A 22,169-nucleotide genomic window follows, 5' to 3' on the forward strand; every position below is an offset into this window, starting at 1 on the left:
AATACATCAGGACCACCTAACACTGAATTTCATGCCTGAGGTGTTGAGCAGCCCATGTAATCATGTAATAATGTTGGACAGGACCAAGTCTCCTTCAGCAGAAGGGCTTTCAAACCGGCTGATGTTTTCAATGTACTGCTTCAACAGTGAATGTAAAGCCCTTTGAAATGTATAAATCTGCTTTGAGATTAACTTCCCCGTTAACAAAATAAAAATTAGCCAAATAAAATCAATAAAATGTTAATTTTACATAATACCTTAGGCCAAACTGTTGTTTTCAGATCTCAGAAGATTTTTATGCAATGGAAAAAGGAGCGGAACACAATTACAAACTGTTAAAGAGCAAAATTCTTCGTATATTCAAAGGAGTAGCTGTCAGGTTACAGTGCATATTTAACATGGATTTCATAGCAAAACTAAAAAAAAATGTATTTTCCTTATCATTTAATGCCATTCTGTACAAGTAGTTAATTCATTAGTGATAACAACAACGTCACATAGATTTGGGATTGTCACTGAAAATACAATTTTGTCGCAGTTGCTGACAGTTTGTTGGAACCTTTGGAGAAAAAATGAACTGATTTGAAAAAATGAGCTGAAAAATGACTGACTTCACCCATTGTGTTTGTTAGGGACAACAGCTGCCATGGGAATTGTGCTGCACTGGGAGATGTACACCTGCCTCAGCTTTAGGTAGGTACTCTTTTTGCTACTTTTCTTTAGAATAGCTGAATAAGTTGGTCTCCCTTTTCTTCTTCAACACCAAAAAATGCATCCCACAGAAACTTGAATTCTTTTGAACGAATCTTGATTTCAAGTAAACAAGAGGGCACTAAAAGCAGACAAATAAAGCCATCATTTGTCAGATTTGTAACTTTCCTCTAACGACTCACAAGGAGAGATTCTCTCTTGCATTTAGAAAACATTTTTTCAGTGCCTGTTTGCCAAGGCAATATCCTTTCAAACAGCTTCCCATTTCAACCTTTTATCAGAGCTTTGCAAAGAAAAAGGAACTGCTTCTGCACAGCTTCTGTTCAGATCAGTTTGGAATCCCCATTATCTTGGGTGTTCAGAAGGAGAAAAGGGATGCAAAGCAAGCAAAATACTTTAAGCAATTTACTTCCCTGGTTAATAAATGTCTCTGAATGGGCATGTGGTATTGGGCAAGTGTAGATCATGTACATGTTCATTTCTAAACGTTTGTTGATATGAGGGGCTCTTAAAAAATATATTGAGTTTATTTGGGGAAAAATGGTTTAGCACATTTGCAGCTACAACATTGTAAGTGAACGATGATGTGAATATGCACAATTACTCGTTTTTAAAATGTTGAACTATATCTGTTAAATGTGTGTTAAAACATGTTATTGAAAATGGTTCACAAAAGTAAAGTATGGAAATTAGGCGTTTGCCCTGAATTTAGGTAAATTACTGAGAAGGGACTGCATATCTTAAAGAGTACAAACAATTAACACCCATTTAAGGAAAAAAACAAACAAAAAAAAATGAAAAACTGTAATCAGGGTTATGTTTTCTTAGCCAAATTTTATTTGAAAAGAGATGAAAACTGATGATGAATGATTTACTTCACCTACCTGAGTATTGATTTGAGGTATATGTCCAGCAGTAACTCTTATCTTTAGAAGTAGCTCAAACACTTTTCAAATTTTGAACAGATTATAGAATACGTGCACATCATTAACCACTGAAGCAATGTAATAAGGCATTTGATAAAATTTCCTCAGGGAAAGGAAAGCTGGTAGAGATGAAATTGGTAATGTAGATATGCAGTTAATACATAAGCATGGTCTGCATGTGATGTTGTAAGAACTTGTGACATCTTTTTTGCTTCTCACATTGGGAAGGCCTGTGTTACTAATGCACTTGGGTCCTGCAAGTTTAGTCTTGGTGTGCTGTACGTGTCTGTGAAGGGGAGTTAATGGTTCAGCACTGAATTGGTAGCTTTGTCAGAAAGATACAATAAAACACAGCTTCTGAAATACCCGGTGTGACTAGAGGCTTCTGCCAGCACTAAACGGAACTCTTTATCTGTTTGAGACAATATTTGAGAAGAGGTTCACATAATTTTTTTTAATCAAGTCTCAGTTTCCACCATGTTCTTAAATTACTTGAACTGGTAATTTAAAAATACAGTCATGTACTAATATTTATTAATGTATTGTCAGTTAGAAACCCAGACAACAAAAGAAAGCATAACTCAAATGGAGGTAACGAAGTTCCATTGATGTAAATGACCTTAAGACATGGACCATCCTCTTCTTTAAGGGGGTTATGGTAATGGAACTTGGAAAAAACTGTTCCCTTGTTGCTGTAATGATACAGCTGTTGTCACTAATTTCTCAGTAGTGCATTAGTCTGGAACTGCTGAACAGATTTAACAATCACTGTGTTGATAACCAACTGAAGCTATCCAAAACTGGACCAGGGTTGGCTGCATTGCATATTGAACAAACACTGAGAATTGTGCTTTGACTACTGCTGTGATGTTTTGTACACAAATTAGGCGTAGCTACTGTAAAGTCACTGGAAGCAGTGAAATAAAAGAAATACCAGATTTTCATGTTCTCAGTGTACCTTCTTTTGTCATTTCCCTTAAGTCAGCAAGTCCTCTACTAGCAATCCAGGAAACTCAGTAGTTTGGAGTTTTTCCACAAGGTTTCACAAACGCAAACATTTTTATTTAAACAAATCAATGCACAATGGATGGAAAAGGATTGTATGCCTGTATTGTGATGCAAAGTATATACTGTCACCTCACTCACAAAGATGGATATGACTGTAAAGTAGACTGCAATTCTGAGATAAAATCAGTTGAATAACAGAAGAAAATAAACACCGCTTTGAGAATTTCCCTAACCAAAAGGTAAGTATTGGCCATATTCTACAGTGATGCGGCAGCTATAAAATCCAAACTAATTGCTCAGGGGACATGGAAATTTCTGTAGGAAAGCCATTTTCTTGTGACAAGAGAGAATTTGTGACTAGATTCTCTTTTTGTGTGTGTGATTATGAATTCTTTTGACTTGAGGTTAATAGATACTGTTTCAGCTGAGTAGAGCTGTATAGATATGACTGTTAGTAGATAACCATGGTTGCAAATATATATAATGAAACAGTTATAGGCAAGTTGAATATATTTTAAAAAATCTAGGGGGGAAAAAAAGAAGGAAGTCATGTTAGTGAAGAGATGTTTTATTCCAAAATCTAAACATCAAAATCAACTTAATACTTAAAATACATTTTTCAGACAGTTTATCCAATCATAGTATTTTGAAATTGAATACATATGTAGAAAAATTCAACCTAAAAAAAATCAAATTTGAAGTAGGATGAAAAGAATGCATTGAAAAGTAAACCATAGCTCAATAGCTATTTTTTATATCAGTACAAAATTACTGTGCTATAATACCCACACTTTTTGCAAGATTTATAATTTAATAAAAATAAGGTGACTTCAAATGTATATTGCTCTCTTTAAATGTACCTAGGACCTTGGAAATAAGTTCATAGTTATTGAAAACATTCCCATTTGTTACAAATATTTACTACTTAACTAAGAAACCCAAAATGCAGCAGTCTTGTTAGTACGTTAATTTTCTGCTTGTGCAAACAACGTTATACTGATTTAATGCACGAGCAAAAAATCAATGCAAAAAAACTCTAAAAGGATGAAATAAAACTTTACATTTTGAACTTACGTGCATCATAGCAAATACCAGTTGCCTGAAAATATTTTTTTTAAGGCTTAAATGCTACATTAAATCATTTACTTTGCAAAAGCCAAAGATCAAGTTATTCAATCTTAATGCAGCATATTTGCCGAAGGTCATTGCATGTAATGCTAGATTTCCTGGGTCATCATTTAAAAAAAAATTACAGACTGGTAAGAAGTAGACCAAAATTCTAAATATCATAATCACATGAAACAGTAGTAGCACTACAGACTCAAATCCATTATTGTATAGTCTCTAGTCATGTTTTCCACAGAGAACTTAATCTTGTACCAATTCTTAATAATTCAAGAGTTAGTAATGGATACACTTTAGAATATACATCATGTTTCACCCAATGTGGGTGATCAAAAACTTTCTACGCGCCATTCGTTTACCGTGTCATTTTAACACCTTGTTTTTTTTTTTAATGTCCTTAAAAATATTGACCACTGCAAGTCAACAAATGCTACATGCCTTCCTAGACAAACAAAAACAGACGACTTGGCAGTGGACCAGTTCTGATCATGTCTTATTGCACTTGGGCACTAGGAGCTAGAGATTCAGTACCAAAGAGTTCAGAGCCCACTCACATCAGTGAGTCAGGAGAGCTCAGCATGTAATCACGCTCCAATGTGTGGCACTTATTTGTGGTAGAAGGCCATTGCCAACACTTAGAGGTTCTTCCCATCACAGAATTAGGCAAACAAAGAAAAAAACAAACCTCTTTGCTGCAATGCTCAACTGTTAGGCCAACTACTTTTTAGTATGCATTCCTATTTTCCTTTTATAAAATCTTTCTTTTTTTCTTCCTCAGAAACAGTCAGCTGCGTTGAACACAAAGGGTGCAATTCAAAACCAGTTGCAGTGAATGTCAGGTTTGCTGTGATTTCATTAGACTGTGGAATAGGTCTTACTCTAGACCAAAGAGAAAAACAGTAGATTCTCAGCATGGTAGTGCTGCTCCATTACTGTTTGGGAGGGTGTAGGAAAAGTACTGCAGGGCCTGTGGATAACCATCAGCAGATCTTAACATTGCAAAAATTTAAGTGCAATACAAATCCTTCAAAGCACCAAGAACACGCTGATTATAGCTGAAATATTTTTAAAACAGCTGTGAGAGTTTAGCTCAGTGACTAATTAGCCATGGACACAAGTTTAGGAACATCTAAAAGTCTTTGCTTGGAACATTGCATAAAGGACGGACATATGTAATAAACTTTCTTAAAGTTTCAAAAGCATTATGTGAATCAAAGATCCACGTATGAATCAGAATTTAAATCAGAAAAATGGGACCAGTAAAACGATAAGCTTGATACTAACATTTGACTTTCCAGTAATGTTTAAACCAAAGCCATCTCTATAATTTGGTAGTGTTTCACAAAAGCAATGTAAACCTATAAATTAGGATTCTCTTTATATTTTCTAAATATTGACAAATATAGAACTAGATAATATGCATTTTGTAATATAAATCACCTTTTAATATGCAACATGAGATGCTGCAATAATTGCAAACTGGAAAAGTTATAGAATTTCATATTTCATTATAAAAGATATATCACTTATAAAATATTTTCATTGGCTAAACAATTACCTAGTTGCTGACTTTATACATATAAAAACTATGCTTCTGAAACATAACTCTCAAGAGGACTAAGTCAATTATCTGTTACTGTATTTGTTTTCTGTTGTGTTTTTTTAAAACACATGTGGTGTGTATCATATGGCCATCAGTTGACTCAAGGACATTAAATATGTATTTAAATATGTATTTTTGGAATGAAATTAAAGTTCCTTTAAAAGTTTTAACAACCCTCTGAACTATTTGCTGTAAGAATACATCAACGCTTGTAAGCCACTATGAAACTTACAGCGATGCAAGCGTGTATATATATATGTTTTCTGTATGCTTCCAGCCAAATCTAGAATGCAAAATGAAAGGTTTCTTGTACCCTCCTTTGGGAGAGCATTCTGTTCAATCTCCCTGAAACACAAGAGTTGCTCTAAACTGAATTTGGGGTGTTTTCTATTTATATTCATTACAGTAACCTGTATACTCCATTTACATATGTTACTTCTCTTTTTTAAAGAAACTGGAAACTAGTGGACACGAGACAAGCAACTATTTGTTTTTATTCTCTAATAGAATGTAAGACAATAAAAATCACTTAAATAAGAATTCTGTGACTTCAATAAATGGAAGAAACTTTCCATAGCTACAGTAGATGTACCAATAAAATGTACCTCTTTATCCTGAAAAACAGCAAAATGAGTTTCCAGTTGCCACAGAAAAACAAGATGTAGTTAGCACTGACATTAAGAGGGCTACACTATCCCTTCCACGTCAGCTGAAGAAATCTTGACCATGATTTTTTTTTTTTTTTAAACTCATCTCCTTATAATGCCTAGACATGCAAGTAGTCTAATAAATTTCAAGTCAACATGGTGTGTACATGTAAGGAAGACACACACATAAGAATTAGAGCTACTGACCTGTCTGGCAGTTTCTTAAACCTCTTAACCTACTGAGATTAAGACTGAGTAGAAGCAATCTTCTTGCACATAGATAATAAATTGACAAGGTGTGAGAACTAGAAGCCTCTGTAAGTGACAAAGTGTGTTTTATACAGTCACATTTTGGGGCCAGGATAAAAGTGTCTCCTGATTCCTTACAGTATTACTATTAATAATACTAGAAGTAAAGGCAAAAGTAAAACCTGGACCACACCAAAGACCTTGAAAATTCAGTGAAACCAGAATTTTGCCCTACACTTTTCTCAAAGTGATTAAATCTAAACAACTTGTCTAAAATAAAGACATGTAAATGGATAAATATGCAAGCCTAGATCTGATATACAAACTGGTCTCCACAGCCTTTCTGCTGTCTCCCTTAACAACTCAAATACCATCACGGTTCAGTAAGTAAGAATGGACTTAACAGCGAAAGCTATTTGTGAGCTGAACATCTCAGAAAGAATGCAGAAATGAGAGTTGAATCAGACCATTCATTTCAGATAATTCTGGGTTTACTGGGCATTGCAGTATCTATGAGTGAGACGCATCTCAAATAAAAACCACAACACAGGAAACAAAACCAAAACCAAAAGTTTTCATCCTTCTAAGAGCTTGTTTACATAGAAAACCCATTGGAATAGTTATAGCAGGAACCCTTCTTTCTGTATCTGGCTGCATGCAGGGAGTCTATTCTTTTTTGGAGAAGAGGGTAAACAAATCCAATATAAGGCCTCTCTGTACGAGTTTAACTAAGTCCACTCTGAGATGTGTGCAACACAGCATGGTTGCAAGCCAAATAACCTCCTAATTTACAGTTACATGGCTACTGAAATGCATATAGACAACGTTCTTGTGCGCTCTCGTAAGTACACATAGCTTCATTTTACCCAACCGATACTGAGGGAAGTAAGCTAACAATAATGTAAACCCATGGCTTGAACCCACTCAAGTTTGGTGTGTTTATAAACAAGCAATGAAATTAAATACTTAGTGTCTCTACCAGTAATGAAATGTATTGAGCATAATGAAATGTCTTTTGTGCTAGGAAATAAAGACTGAATGAATGAAACGAACCAAGCCAACTCAACCTTCTCTCTTCAAGCTCTTCCACATTGCCAGCTATACTTTGCTTCGTTAGACAAGCTCACTGTTCTCTCAGGGCACGCAAGAGTGGGGCTAAAGTACTGATGCAATCTAGATTGCATCTAGATATATTTGGCTGGATGATAGTATAGTTCAAACAGTCTGTTTTGCTCTATCTTGCAATTGGAGGTGGTCAACCATGGAATGCCAGAATGATTAACAGTTTCTCCAGGATGTATCAGATAACCTGTCACACAGTATTACCTCCATTGTTTTGCCAAAAACTGAAATTCAGCCCAAATAATACACAGACTCAACTTCAAACCCTGTGGAGGTTTGACCTGCGTATACAAACTATGCTTATTTTTTGTGCTACCAGCTTTCCAGAGCAAGGAAATGAAGTGTAGTGTACTAAAACTCAAATCAACTGAAGCAAAACGTGATCTTGAAGCCAACAGCTTCCCTAGATAGTTGCAACAAATGGAGTCTGTGTAGCAGTTCACGTGAAGTTGGTCTGTGAAACACCCCAGTAAGCAAAATCATAGGACTACGTTTTTCTTAAGGTTTTTCACTCAAAAATCAGTGCAGACATGTTAGATTAATACAAAAAGGAGGATTTAAGTATATTGCTCTTCTTTTATATGTGCTGATATCTTGAGACCAGCAGCTTTACAGTCACGAGTGTTTCTTCCTTAAGGGGAAACCAGTATTTGTAACTAAGATGTAGGCATTTTAAAGTTTCAGAATGTCTCACAGATAAAACTCTGCTTATGCTTCTGATGTTCCTTCCCCGTTCTCATGTGGTTGCAGTTGTTCTCTTTCTTGTTCTTCTTGAGGTGGTCTCACACGTTTGAAAAAGCCCATCTATAATTCAAAGAAAAATGAATTGCAGTGTGATGGTCAAAATATACACTCATCCTTTCTTTTTCTCTCTGCTTCTTCATCAGATTTTAACAACCCATACTTTTTTCTCCTCCCTCTTGCTTTTTCCTTATTTTTGACCTCCGTAATCAGCAAGTACTAGCTGAAAAAATTAAGCCAAGTATTTCAGCACAACTGCAGACATCATTTTTTATTCAACTTCTTCCTGACAAAGCTGAAATGTTTTCACGGCTATTTAAAAGGTTCACAGATTCAGGTCATTAAGGAAACGGTGTATTTCTGCAAGCTGCTGGTACCGTTTGAAGTAATACAGACTACGAGGGAAACCAACACAAGAATGAACAATGCAGTACTTACCCTGTACATAACAAGCACTAGGACAGCCAAGAGCAATAATCCTGCTAGGACAGCCAAAATTATAACCCACACTGGTACAGGCATAGGCTGCGGTTGAATGCCCCATGTAATATTTGTAGTAACCTAATGGGGAAAAAAGCAATTAAAGACATTTTGCACAGCAGCAGGATGGTAAATTCATTCATGCATTTTAAGTGGTGCTTATCTGGATTCTATAATATTTAAAATCTGTGATTTAAAAAAATTAGAAAGTTTAAATAGTGACATAGAAGCTTCATTGTCCCTAATTTATTAGGATTTTCAGTTGTTTTTTTCTCCAGTCAGTGATACCATAGCAACATGTATTCTATAACGCTTGGTGATTTTCAGTACAACGGTAGGATTTCAGAAGTGTTTGAGAATTAGAGAAAAAATAATAAAAAGTGTTTTTGCTTTTCCTTTCTTTTCACCCTAAATGGGGGAGAGGGAGATTTTTTTTTCACCTTCCTCTGGGAAGAAGGATTCAACTCCACAAGGTTTAAGAGATAAAAAGCAGTTCCTAACATGCACTGGAAACCATATTCAAAAATAATCAATCCTTTTTCAGCGCGTTCCCCCCCTTTTCTTTTTTAAAGATCTGTTATACTATACTGCCTACCAAAAACTTAATCTGGCAGCCAAATGGAGTGACCCACACGTTCCCTTCTGTTTCTACCCCGTCTCCTTTCTCTTCAAACCTCTCTAGAGCACAGATGGTCTTTTACTTCCACACACAGCGTATTTGATATAATATAATCAAGGTCCATTATTCAGACTAATGCAGTAGAGTGCAATTTTCAAGTCACATATTTCTCTAGCAACACTGACATTACCAAGAACACTAGGCCTGTTCACCATCACTTCCTTTTTTCATTTTTCAGTTAAATCTTTAAAGCTACAAATATTATGAACACTAGTTTTAGCGCAAAAAATATTTTTTGTAATAGATTGTGTGCATAACAGTAATTAATTTATGAATAGAGTATCAGATGAAATTAGAATTAAATCAAACCATAAACAGCTATTGAGCAATCTTTCTTTTTTCATTAATTTTGAAATAGTTATTTATGTTAACTCACAATGGATGTAAATGACTTACCACCGTAGAATTGTGGATATCTTCAAAGGAAAGATTCTTATAAGGGAACTCTATAACATTGAATGAAGCAGATGATTTGAGAGAATAGGAGTGATTCTGATTTTCTTTCTGGATAAGAAAAACAAAGTTAGTGTTGTATGTGGATATAAAATCACTTATGTTTCAGAGACAGGGCCATACTACACACAGTCACTCACATTCATGAAAGTTTGGGTCCAAAGGCGTGACTTCAAATACAATATTGCACTCTTTCCCCTCTCCAGGTGGCCAACTTGGCAGACTATCTTCAAACAATCAGCGTTCCCGCAGCCCTGCGCGTAAAAATAAGGAAGGATATTGGAAAATATTTGAAAATTTAATGGCCTTACTGGATTCATACATGTACTTTATTATTCTATTAACTAAGCATACTTAAATAGCTTATGTTGCTTTGCCAAATAAAAACCAATATTAAATAACTACTTGAAATATTCCATTAGTCTGCATTCAGATAAGTGCTATGTAAGCCATTTCTAGGTTTTTGGAGCCCAAAGATGAAACTACTGGCAGTAGCTTTATCTATGTAGATATTAAAAAAAATATCTGTAGCATGGGGGAGTTTCTGATCAATTCGTGTTATCATTCTCCACATGTTTTTGATGGGAAAACTCATGTGAATTAATGCGTCTAACAAAATACACATTGTTGGATTCAACAGGAAGACTTCAAACATGACTGACTGACCTAACCTATAAGCAATACTTAGAACGTCAGATGTGTAGGCAGCATTTCTCAATCACATTTCCATTAAAATCCATAAGATAACATTGATGCAACCCCATCAGTATTTCAAGAAGAAAGCAGTGCTAAATAAGGCTTTGTTTCATAACCGTGATTTTAGCTACGCTACAGCTTAAATCTCTGTGTAGTTTAAGTACATCTGCCAGTCTAACTACAACTCTTAACAGCAAAGATGATGCAGCACTCACCTGCATCTGGTTTATCAATGCTATAAGCATTGATTTCCAAATTGAGGGAACAGAGCTATATAGAAGAGTAACACTGCATGAAGTGCTCAATTTGACCTTGGTTTTTACGGACATAAAACTTAGCAGCACAAAACTGCAGGCACATGCCTCATTGGATGACTACCCTGAGGAAAACATATGCATTGGGGAGGGGGAGGAAAAAAAACAACACCCAAACAACAGCTCCAGAGCATGACTTTTTGTCTATTACCCTTTACAGAACAAGCTCTGATCCATTTTCTGAAATGATTCTGTGTCTCGTGGATCTATACCTCTGCCTTAAGAACCCAGCATCCTATGGACATACCAATGTTGAAAGCTTACCAAAGTGTGCACATCCCCTTCAATGGCAGTTACATCCCTTCGACCGATGCGGTGATCACGATTATCTTCCCTGCTAAGCGTTTCATTCTTGTCATCATCCTTAGAAGTAGAAATCTAGGATACATCAAGGAAACACAAATAAATCATTTTTAACTTTGAAGTTCACAGATTTCTCTATGTAAGTTACAAGGGTCAAGAAAACATAGAACTTCAGAGGTTTCCCTCTTTCTATCCTAGTTAAGATCTGCAGTTCTTCGGACTCTGGTTTCAACCACAGCTGTAATTAAAACATTACTCCTGCCCTTTTCTTGATCACTGGTGCGAATTTCTACTAAGAACTATCACAGAGCCTCAAGTATCTTAATTTCTCTTCAACTCAAAACTTTTTCTTGTTTAGATAGAACATAAAAATACTCTTAGATTGCAGTGAAAAATCTGATATTGCAATATTTTAAGTATTTTACCTCAACGCTTCAGATTTTTAACTCTGAGAAACTGGTGGGACTTTTGGCCTAGGATAATTAAGTTCGTAACAGAAAAAAAATTAAAGCAATGTTCTTGCAGGCAATAAAACCTAGGAAATTCACATCAACAGCCCTGATGTTTTTAGAATGTTTTTAAAACCACGTTCAACATAATTCCATTGCTTTGGACTTAAAACTCATGGTTTTCAAGAATAAACAGAAAAAAAAAAGTATACATTTGGGTTGACAATCTGTTGTCTACCTTTTATTTCACTTCTATACATTGACAAGTACCACCAAACAGTGGAGTCTTGCTCCTCAGCAACAGATGAAAACCTAACTCAGCATGTCAAAAGTTCTCAGAGATTTGGGTGTTTTTAAGAGTTTTTCCAAACAAACAAACGTACTTCATTCCACTCAAGCAAAAAGAAAAGCCCCACTTACCTTAATTTTCAGTGGATTGATCTCCATATCAGAAGTGCAGTTCATGGGACCATCAATTTCATACTGAACAATATACAACAGTGTGTAGTTTTTATATTTGTAAGGCCACTGCAGAGTCATCATCACCTTGCTGAAAGCGCTTGGGCCATTATTTCTCAGCTGATTATGAAAATAAAACACACATGTAATAAACCTTCTTGGTTAATGCACACACAGCAGTTAGTTTATACTTGAGCCATAAATGATACTGACATGAAGACCCTTACCCTCAACAACTTGACACGAAAACGTTAACTAAACTGCAGTCCCCCAGCAGGCAAAACTTAACATTATTTCTGTAATTTGATAAAAAATTCTTCCAAGAAAAGCTCTACGGCACAATTTTTTTTTTTTTTTTTTGGCCCTGATGAAATGTAGTTTTTGTTGCCTGTTACATGAATCACAGCCACTGTGCACATTTCATCCGAGACACTCTGAGCGCAGATACACATGCCCATCAGTTTCTTCAGATAAATGGTCTCTTATAAGTTATAGAGCAACTTCAAATAGTTATTCACACAGCTCTCAGTTTTGTTTAATTAAACAATCTAGATTAAAGCTGTGATCATTATTTAAGGAAGTTTTAAATACTTAAAATTTTTCACGGCAGAAGTCTTTCACAATAATGATTCAGAACAATTGGAATACTAATAAGGATACTGAATAATTTACAACCATCAGTCATTTTCTGAGTTCAAGGTACTTCATATATTTTAGCTAGATTTCAAAGGGCTAAAAAAATCTTACAGACAGTAAAATGTGTAATCATGTATAAAAAAAAAGTCTTGTACTTGTCCACTGCTGTTACACTAGTTGCAGGCATTCTGACCCTTCTTACACATATCAATTATTGACCCAGCATAATAAGGTCTTTATTTTGTTCTTGCATAGAAACAAAGAATTTATTCTAGCAAAAAGAGACACCAAAGAGTTCTTTCTCTTTATCACAGAACTGTGTCCCTGAAATCAGTAGTAATGGCATACCTCATAGATATGCTGAACAAGAGGCCCTATATCATCTTCTGTTTCTGGATTCTCCTTGGGCTGCCAATTTGCAATAGGAAGGAATATGTGATCAGGAGACGACACACTAAACAGTGGAGCAAACAAGTAGTTACAATCAAGTGTGAAACATTAAATGAATTTCTCTATAACATCTCAAAAAATTCAGGTGCCTAAAACCTGTAATTTTTCATTCTCTGTATTTAAAATAAACTGAAAAAGCAGAGGATGAGTGGTTTGCATATTAAATGTTTGATTTTGTTCTCTATGTGAAAAAATGGAACATGTAGTTAGTGTCATTTTTTCCTGTCCTAAACTTCAGATTCACCCTACAACATTTAGTGAAGTATTAGAAGAATTAAGATCTATACATGTCACCAAGAAAACATGGTGTGAAATGTTCCACTAATGGAATACTGATGGATGTAGAGACTCATCAGTACTCATAAGAATAATTCAACATGCACTGAAAAGAGTGAAGCTAGCAATAATGCTTTTCAGTGATTCTCCACCTCTGCTCCCCCAAATACTAATAAAATTAGCCCACAATAATGAATATAATGAAAATTTAATAACGTGATGACTCGGAAAGCTGAGTTAACTGGCTAAGCAAGAGGACTGTATAGCTTTTAGTTATGAAGTATGTATTTATAATAAGTAGGCAATGGAGGTAATGAAGTCATTACAATATTAATATTATGCTTAAGACTGAAGAAGGTGAAGCAAGCTTATCTTTATAGAAAGCTTCTGAACCTTGGTTTTAGAAAAGCTTTGTGGAAGAAGGAAGTGATCTAGAGAAATGTCTAACCGTAAAAATGAGGTGTGATCCCCCCTTTCCCCAAAAATAACTGAGAAAAGAAGCCAAACACCCATTTTTTGGAATTCATTTTGTAATTATGTAAGGTTTGGAAGTCCAAAGAGTGGCTAGAAAACCATTCTTTTTTATGCTAAAACAATTCTGTATGGCTTCCCGAAAACTAACATAGGCAGTCCTGGAAGTTTATTAAATTCTAAAGAAACAAACAGACAAAGCTTACTTGAGGTAAAAAAGATGTATTAAAGTATCAGTGCATACCCTCTAATTTCAACAGCTGCTGAAATGGCAAGATCAGCTTGGTAGAATGCTACTGGACTTAGGTTGTCATACAGATTGGAACTGAAAAAAGAAGTTAATTTCTTAAATCAAGTGAATCGAGTATTCAAAAAACTTCAAACAATTGCATGCAACATCAGAACATGACTCACGAGTCACTGTACAAAAAATACATGCTAAAAACTAAAAAGCACATTCCGGCGAAGTCTTTCTTTCATGCACACCAGTCCCACACTCAGCACAGGGAGAAGTTAATAAAGGAAACAAAGCTTGCTCTGACTCTGCTCCTTAGCTGCCATGCCTAAGAAAATGCTGAGTAACATCAACTGTGCAGCCAGCAAAGCCTAAAGCTCCTCTTCAGGACACCTGCTTTGCCTAGAGACTTGGCCTTGACCTAGTCCCACAGCAGAAAAGTGTGCCCGAGCTACTTTTGCCTACCCCTCTGCCACCGGCACAGCTTACTAGATGATGGAGAAGAGGGAGAAAATCGAATAGACAGCTGTGTGAGATCAAAGAGATTGAATGCTGCCATGGCCTTTGATCAGTATGGCAAACCACTGTATCATTAAAATAGAATGTATCATTAAAATAGAATGCCAGGCTTACAGTTATTTAATTCTTGTAGATGAAAAATGCATGTGCATGAGAATAATTTATTTGCAACATAGGAAAAATGAAACCCTTAAATGGTGGAGGAAAAAGGTTTCAATCACATCTCCAAATCCTAAGTATTTCCAGTAAACACACACTCATATTTATATCTCACATTTATATGAAAGTTCTTATAATTAAAAGGACATTGCTGTTCTGTTCAATTTTTTTTAGACTCTCCTTATGCTGGCTACAGTACAGCACATAAAATGGTCCACTGCATATTGCATCTGCTAATGTCATGACATGAATTGCCTCTTCTAGAAGCCTTAGACCTCTCATTCTCAACATACGTAAAATTTGAAATTCTCTTTTTCCATCAGAAAGAATTTAGTGTCCAAACATTAGTTTTATAACAGGGCTAGAATCCAAAACAAAAATTATTCTGTGGCACCACACAACTACTAGGAGAGCACAACAGCATGCAGGTACAAAAATACAAGATCTGTCTTGAAACACTTTATATGTTTTTGTTCCTCATTATTAAACCATCAATATGTCACCTGTGCCATTACATGTTTAAGAAGTACCAAAAGAAACTACATTCAAATAGGAAACTGTTTTCCTACCTTGTCCCTAGATTTTAAAAGCATAAATCATAGAAGAATGTCCGTGTTTTTTAAAACATTACCAGGCAAAAACCATAGATTTAATCCAGAGCGAACCTAGAGCTGCTCAGTTCAGTCTATATACCTCGCACACGATCTACCGGGTGACATGCATATTCACAGATTACCATACCTTCGTATTTGCAAGTCAAACTTCACGGAGGTGTCCATTTCAGACTGCTGGTGCACGCTGAAGCGCAGGCCAGCTAATAGCTTCAAAAAAAAATCACCATGGTTCAGTGGAAGCACAATAAAATGCAAGATAAAAGCTTCTTAATACTTTTATATTACAGTGAGATTGCTTGAGGCATGTGGTCATCTGGAGTACACATACAGAATTGCCAAATAAAATTGGGCGGTTCATCACAGCAGTAAACGAACCCTTCTGTACAGATTACAGCCATAAACTAGAACTATATAGTGTACATCATGCTTGCCCCCTTGCTTCAGCCATTTTTAGGTAACACTGAGCCTCCACGTGTGTTGCAAAAATCACTGTAGTCTAAACAACAAGGCATAGTTTAACAGTTCAAAATTCACTAGTTCACAACGTTTGTTGAAAATCAGTGCATGACAGTTGCTTCAATGCTTTAGAAGTAGCATTTATTATTCATCTACGAAGATGCTTCTTAGAATAAAACACTGTCAAAGTGTTTCTAGCTGTGACTGATTTTTACTCTATTTCCTCAGAAAACTAGACCTATTATGTGATATCTTAATATCTGCTAGGTCCCACTAAGTTTTTGATTTCGCCTAGTTTCAGCTACGTTTGATATAAGTGCAGAGGTCTCAGATAGACAAAACCCTCAAATTCCACAAAGCTAGACAGAAGCACTATTACTTTTCCATGAAGAGAAAGGTGTATTATGAACTAGCTCTTTATTATATACTTTAAAAAGTCAGTATCAGATAAATCTAAAGACAAACCCATGAGGGACTGAAACACCTGTTGGACCAAACCTTACCTTAGTTCCTGCTTTCATGGGATTTCCCAGGTCACAAACCACCATGCGAGTTTGATTCTCAGTTTTAAATGCACATGACAGTCTTGCTAAAGCCTGCAAAAAAAAATAAGAAATATTACCAAATGTCTTTCTTTACCTTTTGACATCAGTATGAAATTCTGGAGAAGAGCATTAGGTATGCCACATTAACTTTAATCCAACTTCTAAGTCGTAACATAATCACTAAACCAACTTAATAAAATCTGAATGTTGAAGTCTGCATGGAGACATATTTCTGGTATGAGACATGTTCTTTCAAGGTTATCAAAGAAAAAAATCATCACTTATGTTGGGTAGCACTGATGATTTCTGTGACATAAAGCACTTGATTCTTTAAAACATACATCAAGAAGCACTGACAATCAGACAAGGGTTAAAACTCTCTTCAGGAAATATGGATCGCAGGGCCAAATAACATGAAGATTGACTAGCTTAGCTCCTCTGAGACCTCTTGTTGAGTATCAGATTTTGTGTACATCCACAAAGCAAGAGTCATTTCATGACTGATAAGCCACATTAGAAAGGTCTCGAGTGGCCGAGGCAAAAACAAGCAATTTTACCTCATTGTTACGAACAACACCGATGAAATCTGCCTGGGGAGGAACAATGACAAAGAGTTCTGCTTCATAGGCTCCTTCCCCTTGATTCTGAGCATTGACGATTAGTGTCAAGGGATTGTCATCACCAATATAGATCTTCTTCTGATCACTGAAAAAAAACGTGTAAAAATGAGTTCTGCATTCAGGTTGCTACGTATATTGCATTTAACTAACTCAAAGCAATGAGGCATTCAGAAATTGCGTGAAGGCATTAGAGAAATCCAGAGGCAGTACACATGCTTCAAGAATATCAAGAGAGCACTGCACTGTATTTAAAAAACATGACTATAATCACCAACAAAAAATGGAGCAAATACTACATATATGCTGTTTTATGAGATAATTTTTAAAATAAAATCTGCAATAAACCATAAAACCCAACACTTTTTTTTTTTTTTTGACAGAGAGCAAACAATTAGTAACAACTATTATTTTAATTTTTATTAATTTAACAACAGCATTGCAAGCTCTCAAACTTAACAAATCAAGTGGGGACATTAGCTTTTCCTACGCCACTTTTCTCATATAATTAGTTACCTTTCTACTGAAACCTCCAGCTTCGGTTTGCAGATATTATCATCACCACAATCCAGCAGAATATGTGCCTACGCAAAAATCAAAAGCATCTTGGTTTAATAATTCCTGCATCTCTTCTACCACACAATTCCAATAATGTTGTTTCAACACTGAATCAAAAAGCCTGCCACAATCCTGAATGTTCCTGGCAGATCCAGGACTAATGCTAAGTGTCTTCATCCTCTTCCCTGACTTTGAATAATCTGTTTGTCTTGGGCTGTATCTCCATTATCCTCTTTCCAAAGAGGTGTAAAATCTTTATACAAAAGGGTAGAAACCCAAAAAACTGTCACCTTACGGGAGATATAAATTGATAAAACACAGAGCAGCACAGTAGGTGGAATGGATGAAATACTCCAACACTTCAAGGATAACATCTCCAGTACTGCTATTAACTTATGTTCTTTAGAATACTGTTACACTGTCTGGGTGAAAAAAGAAATCCAGTGCTAAAGAATAACACTGTCTGGGTAAAAAAAAAAAAAAAAAAGTCCAATGCTAAGGTATAACGTGTCAAAATTTGCCACAGAGAAAAGGAAAAAAGAGAAGAGAAACATACAAGTCCAATCAGAAGTTCCACAACCCAGAGACTAAAGCCTATATGCATATTTTTGTATCCTCCTTTTTCAGAAGTGCTAGGATGAATGTAGTAAGTGTTGAATGTTGAAAATACATTCTGTGTTCTCACATCACAGATCGCGTCAGATACATACCTGTCTGCTCATGTTAGCAGGAGTGAATTGGTTGAGGATAGGATGCAATCCTGTTGCATCTGCAGCTGTCTTGTAATCCAGGCGATATTCCATAAAAATAGTAATGGGAGTTAGTTTGTCTCTAAATTCAGATTCATCCTGAGGAAACCAAAGATTTGAATTACAATTAAAGCGTGTAAATAAAACAAAGTATCCCTAGTTAAGTCATCCCAGCAACAATATTGGCCAGTACTTCTGTTTATTGGTCTTACTTCCTTCTGCTAGGAAGGAAAAAGCCAAAGCATTAAAATATGTGAGCTCTGTTCAGACTAGAGAATCTCAGAGAACCTGCAATATTAACTCATTATATGGGCAATTTTGGTATTAACATGCCTGTTTTACAAGTGTAAAACTAGAGCATACTGAAGGATTAAGTCAAAGCTCAGTAGCAAGGGGCTTAGAGCCTGTACAATGCCACTCTTTTCTATCAGACAAAACATCTGAGGGATGTTTAGCAGCATACAAAGATATTCAGCTTCGGGCTTCGTAAAAATGTTCTTTTGCACACATTCTTTTTGGATTTGTTGATTTTCATACTTTCCAAATCATTCCATTTATTAAGTTTTGATCTTGTCTTTCAGAGTATTTACAAATTCTCTTTGTTTTACGTTAGCTGCCTATTTTATCAGTGTAAACTCTGCTTCATTATTGTTTCCAAAAATACTGAAAATTACTGAACCTAGAACAGTTTATTACAGGACCTTACTTCAGAAGCTATCTTCTTTGGACAGAAGCCTAGTGATAATTCTTCCTCATGTTTTCCAACTACTTTTACATCAACTTGAAGGTCATCTTGTATCATCACATCTTGTTACTTTCCATATGATAATGTCAGGCAGAAGAGTAATAAAGTTTGCCAACACTAAGACCTGTGATGTCTATTTCCACCCATTTCCCTGTCCTCAATGAATCCTTGATGATTACCACTATTTTTCTATTTATTTTTTGTTGTATTTGAGGGACAGAGAGTGTTAAGTATTGTTTACGCTTGATTTGTAAGTACTCAGTGGTAAATCTGGGCTGCATCTAATTTACATAGCTACACTTTCAGCTTTCTTTCCTTTTTTTTTCTCCAGACTGTGTTTCTCCTACTGGGTCACACATTTTATTGATTTAGCACCCACAGAAATTTGTAGGGGCTGACTGACAAGGAGCCAAGAGCCTTTCAGCCTTCTCTGGTGCCTCTGTTATTTGCTGATCTTTGCTTTTTAGTTGCGGATCCATATTTTTCTTCATCTCTTTTACCTCCAAGATAGAAGCACAAACTCCGCTTATTGACTTCCATGCTTCTTGCAAATCATAAATAATTTTTTGCCTAGACGAGTTCTTCAAGAAGTCAATAACAAAGTTCAAAATTCAATTTCCAGTCCCCTTAAGTGACCAGGACCTTAATCACAACACTATCCATTGTTCATCCTCTGACAGCAGCTATAACCCAGGAGAGACAAATGGGTTTAATAATTCTAGGTTTATCCATCAGGCATAAAATTTCTCTAGCATTTTTTTAAACACATTTAACACAAGGAATTTTAACAGACAGTGCACCAGAAATGATTTCACTAAGGCATAAATGGAAACTTACCCTCAGAAAAGCATCAAGTTCTTCACAATTCATTTTGCCCCCCTTTGTAATAGTCATATTCTTAGAGTGGCTCGGCTGTTTGCTGTGGAGGAAGAGAGCTCTCCTTATGGCTCCTTTCTGCTTAAGTTTATCCAACAGCAGCTCCACCTGGAAATCTGTTCAATCCAAAGCATTCAGATTAGGGATATGTTGTCCAACTAAACACAGAGCACGTTCACATTGAAATGGGCTTAAAAGCTAATTTCTGCCAGAATAAAACCCTAACACTTGAAGCTTTATAAAACCTCCAATCGTTTGAATCTAAAACCTGTTACTGCATTCTCAATACAGTAGCTAAGAAGCACTATTATGGTTCCAAACTGGACTCTGCTCATTCTTTCAAAACTGAAAATAAATTACTGTTTGAGCACCAATACATTTATAATTGCTTTGGAACTGCAAGAAAAAAGCTCATCCACCCCCAGTAAACACTGAAACAATCTTGCCCATAACATTTATATAAATTAACTTTATTGCTAATCTAACATTAGCAAATATTTTAAATATATAACAGCTACTTACATGATTTTTCCCACATCATACCTCCTTTATGGACATCGTACAGAAAATAAGGAAATGCATTTACAGTCATAAGGCAAAATGTGATTACAGCAGGCTATCTGCCACACTACAAAAATCTCAGACAACTTAACCTGTTTGAAACAATCTTTCTGATTCTGATCCAGAAAATTTAATCCCTAAATCAGTTACATCAATTAAAGGCTCACAATTTCAACAGAAACATGAAAAGTTTTGTGGCTTGTCTATATTTTTAAGGCCTAACAATGCATGTACTTGAACATTGTTATTTAAAACTCCTTTCTAAGTAAGACTTCATCTCATTTTTGCAAAATACAACGGACTTCAAGACTATTTCCACAAAATGTTGAAGCATATGCTTGAAGTCCTAAGTACGCTAAAAATTACACTGATTTCAACCAACACAACTTCAGAAGAAAAAAACCTACTGAAGAAAATCCTGTAGATCTTTACGGTTACCGAACTGTCAGGATTGTGCTGTGAAAGAATGGTTACAAGTAATCATGTCTGCAGAGTATAAAAAGTCTGAAGTTTTTAAACTAACAAAACTTACTGAGCGAATTAGGGAGCTTTCCTTTGCCATCTGCTTTTAGGCAGAACTTGACTTTGAAGCTGTTTTGGAGGAAAAAAGAACAGTTTATTTCAGTTTATTTCACACACTTGTGTCCCCTTATTTTCTTCTAGAACTCTTCACTTTTTCTCAGTTCAAATGTCTTATGTTTTGAGACTCTAGGTCACTCCCAACTCGCATTTTCTATTGGTGGAAGAGAAACTGTAACTTATTAATATTAGTAGATAATATTAGTAGACAGCAATGAAAACAATGCAAAGCTTTGGATTCATGATTCATGTAGAAATAGTCACCCATGTAGCAGAGTGTTTACTCCTGCAATCACAGGCGAGTCATAAACTCGTAAAGTTAAAAGGAACTGCCATACTGAGTTTAAAAGGAAGGCAGCACTAGAAAGGATAAGTGGGTTTGGATAATAGTACAGGGACAAGATACCACTGAACCAAAACCAGTCCACACTGCAGACCATTCTGCATATGTCTTCCATAAGCCCACTCTATTTTTCAACTAGAAAGTCTCCAGATGAAAACATTGCAAGAGCGGTGTAGTCTATTTCTACCTTGGGAAGATCTTACTCTATTCAACACAGACAAGTGGCAATCTCTGCAGGGAGGATGCAACTTCAGAGTCAGTCTAGTGTCTACTGAAGACAATATTGGTCCTCCCACTGTAGTTGAGGAGTTCTTATTTAGTATTGCTTGTTCTTTCAAAACAACAAAAAAAAAAAAAAAAAAACATTGGCTTGCCTCCTACCTTTTTTTTTTTTTTTTTTTTTTTTTAACTGGTTCGTTAGATTTCATGAGTCCTTTCGAAATTGGAAGACTATGAAAATAGAAGTTGAGAAGTTCCCTCCCCTCAAAGGAAAATGGAGAAACATTGCTTACCAAGAAACTTTTACATCTGACAGCATACAGGCTTTGTTTTCTGGGTTTAGAATGGTTGGATTAACTTCCAGGGCAGCATTCACCCTAATAACTGGTCTGGCCCTACAAAGAAAATACCCTTTTCAACAGCATTCAGCACCACGGTAGACAATACCCTTCCATTGAACTATGAAGTACACACATACACACTTTTAAACATTTATTGGAACTTCAAGAAAAACAAATTATCTTGGAATTGATAAGGAAAAGCAAGAACCTTTGCTGTGCTCTTTTACTACCATTACAGTTTTAACATGGACAGCT

General features: G+C 35.7%; 1 protein-coding gene across 1 annotated transcript in view; it reads right to left on the minus strand.

Annotated features, from left to right (window-relative positions):
* Positions 1-3,197: 3,197 nt before the first annotated feature.
* The window catches only part of ITGAV (integrin subunit alpha V), a 44,555-nt gene continuing 25,583 nt past the window's right edge, over positions 3,198-22,169 (minus strand). Inside the window, exons 15-30 of the mRNA XM_082762837.1 lie at positions 21,867-21,968; positions 20,965-21,023; positions 19,833-19,987; positions 18,212-18,349; positions 17,460-17,527; positions 16,884-17,031; positions 16,285-16,377; positions 15,453-15,532; positions 14,043-14,123; positions 12,950-13,055; positions 11,927-12,085; positions 11,019-11,132; positions 9,885-9,998; positions 9,688-9,795; positions 8,571-8,693; positions 3,198-8,195 (exon numbers count right to left, since the gene is read on the minus strand). Of these exons, the coding sequence (XP_082618963.1) occupies positions 8,100-8,195; positions 8,571-8,693; positions 9,688-9,795; positions 9,885-9,998; positions 11,019-11,132; positions 11,927-12,085; positions 12,950-13,055; positions 14,043-14,123; positions 15,453-15,532; positions 16,285-16,377; positions 16,884-17,031; positions 17,460-17,527; positions 18,212-18,349; positions 19,833-19,987; positions 20,965-21,023; positions 21,867-21,968 (1,744 nt within the window). The 3' untranslated portion in view covers positions 3,198-8,099. The remainder of the gene's footprint in view (positions 8,196-8,570; positions 8,694-9,687; positions 9,796-9,884; positions 9,999-11,018; positions 11,133-11,926; positions 12,086-12,949; positions 13,056-14,042; positions 14,124-15,452; positions 15,533-16,284; positions 16,378-16,883; positions 17,032-17,459; positions 17,528-18,211; positions 18,350-19,832; positions 19,988-20,964; positions 21,024-21,866; positions 21,969-22,169) is intronic.

This window comes from Aythya marila, assembly GCF_965140915.1.
Source record: "Aythya marila genome assembly, chromosome: 6".
Classification (NCBI taxonomy): domain Eukaryota; kingdom Metazoa; phylum Chordata; class Aves; order Anseriformes; family Anatidae; genus Aythya; species Aythya marila.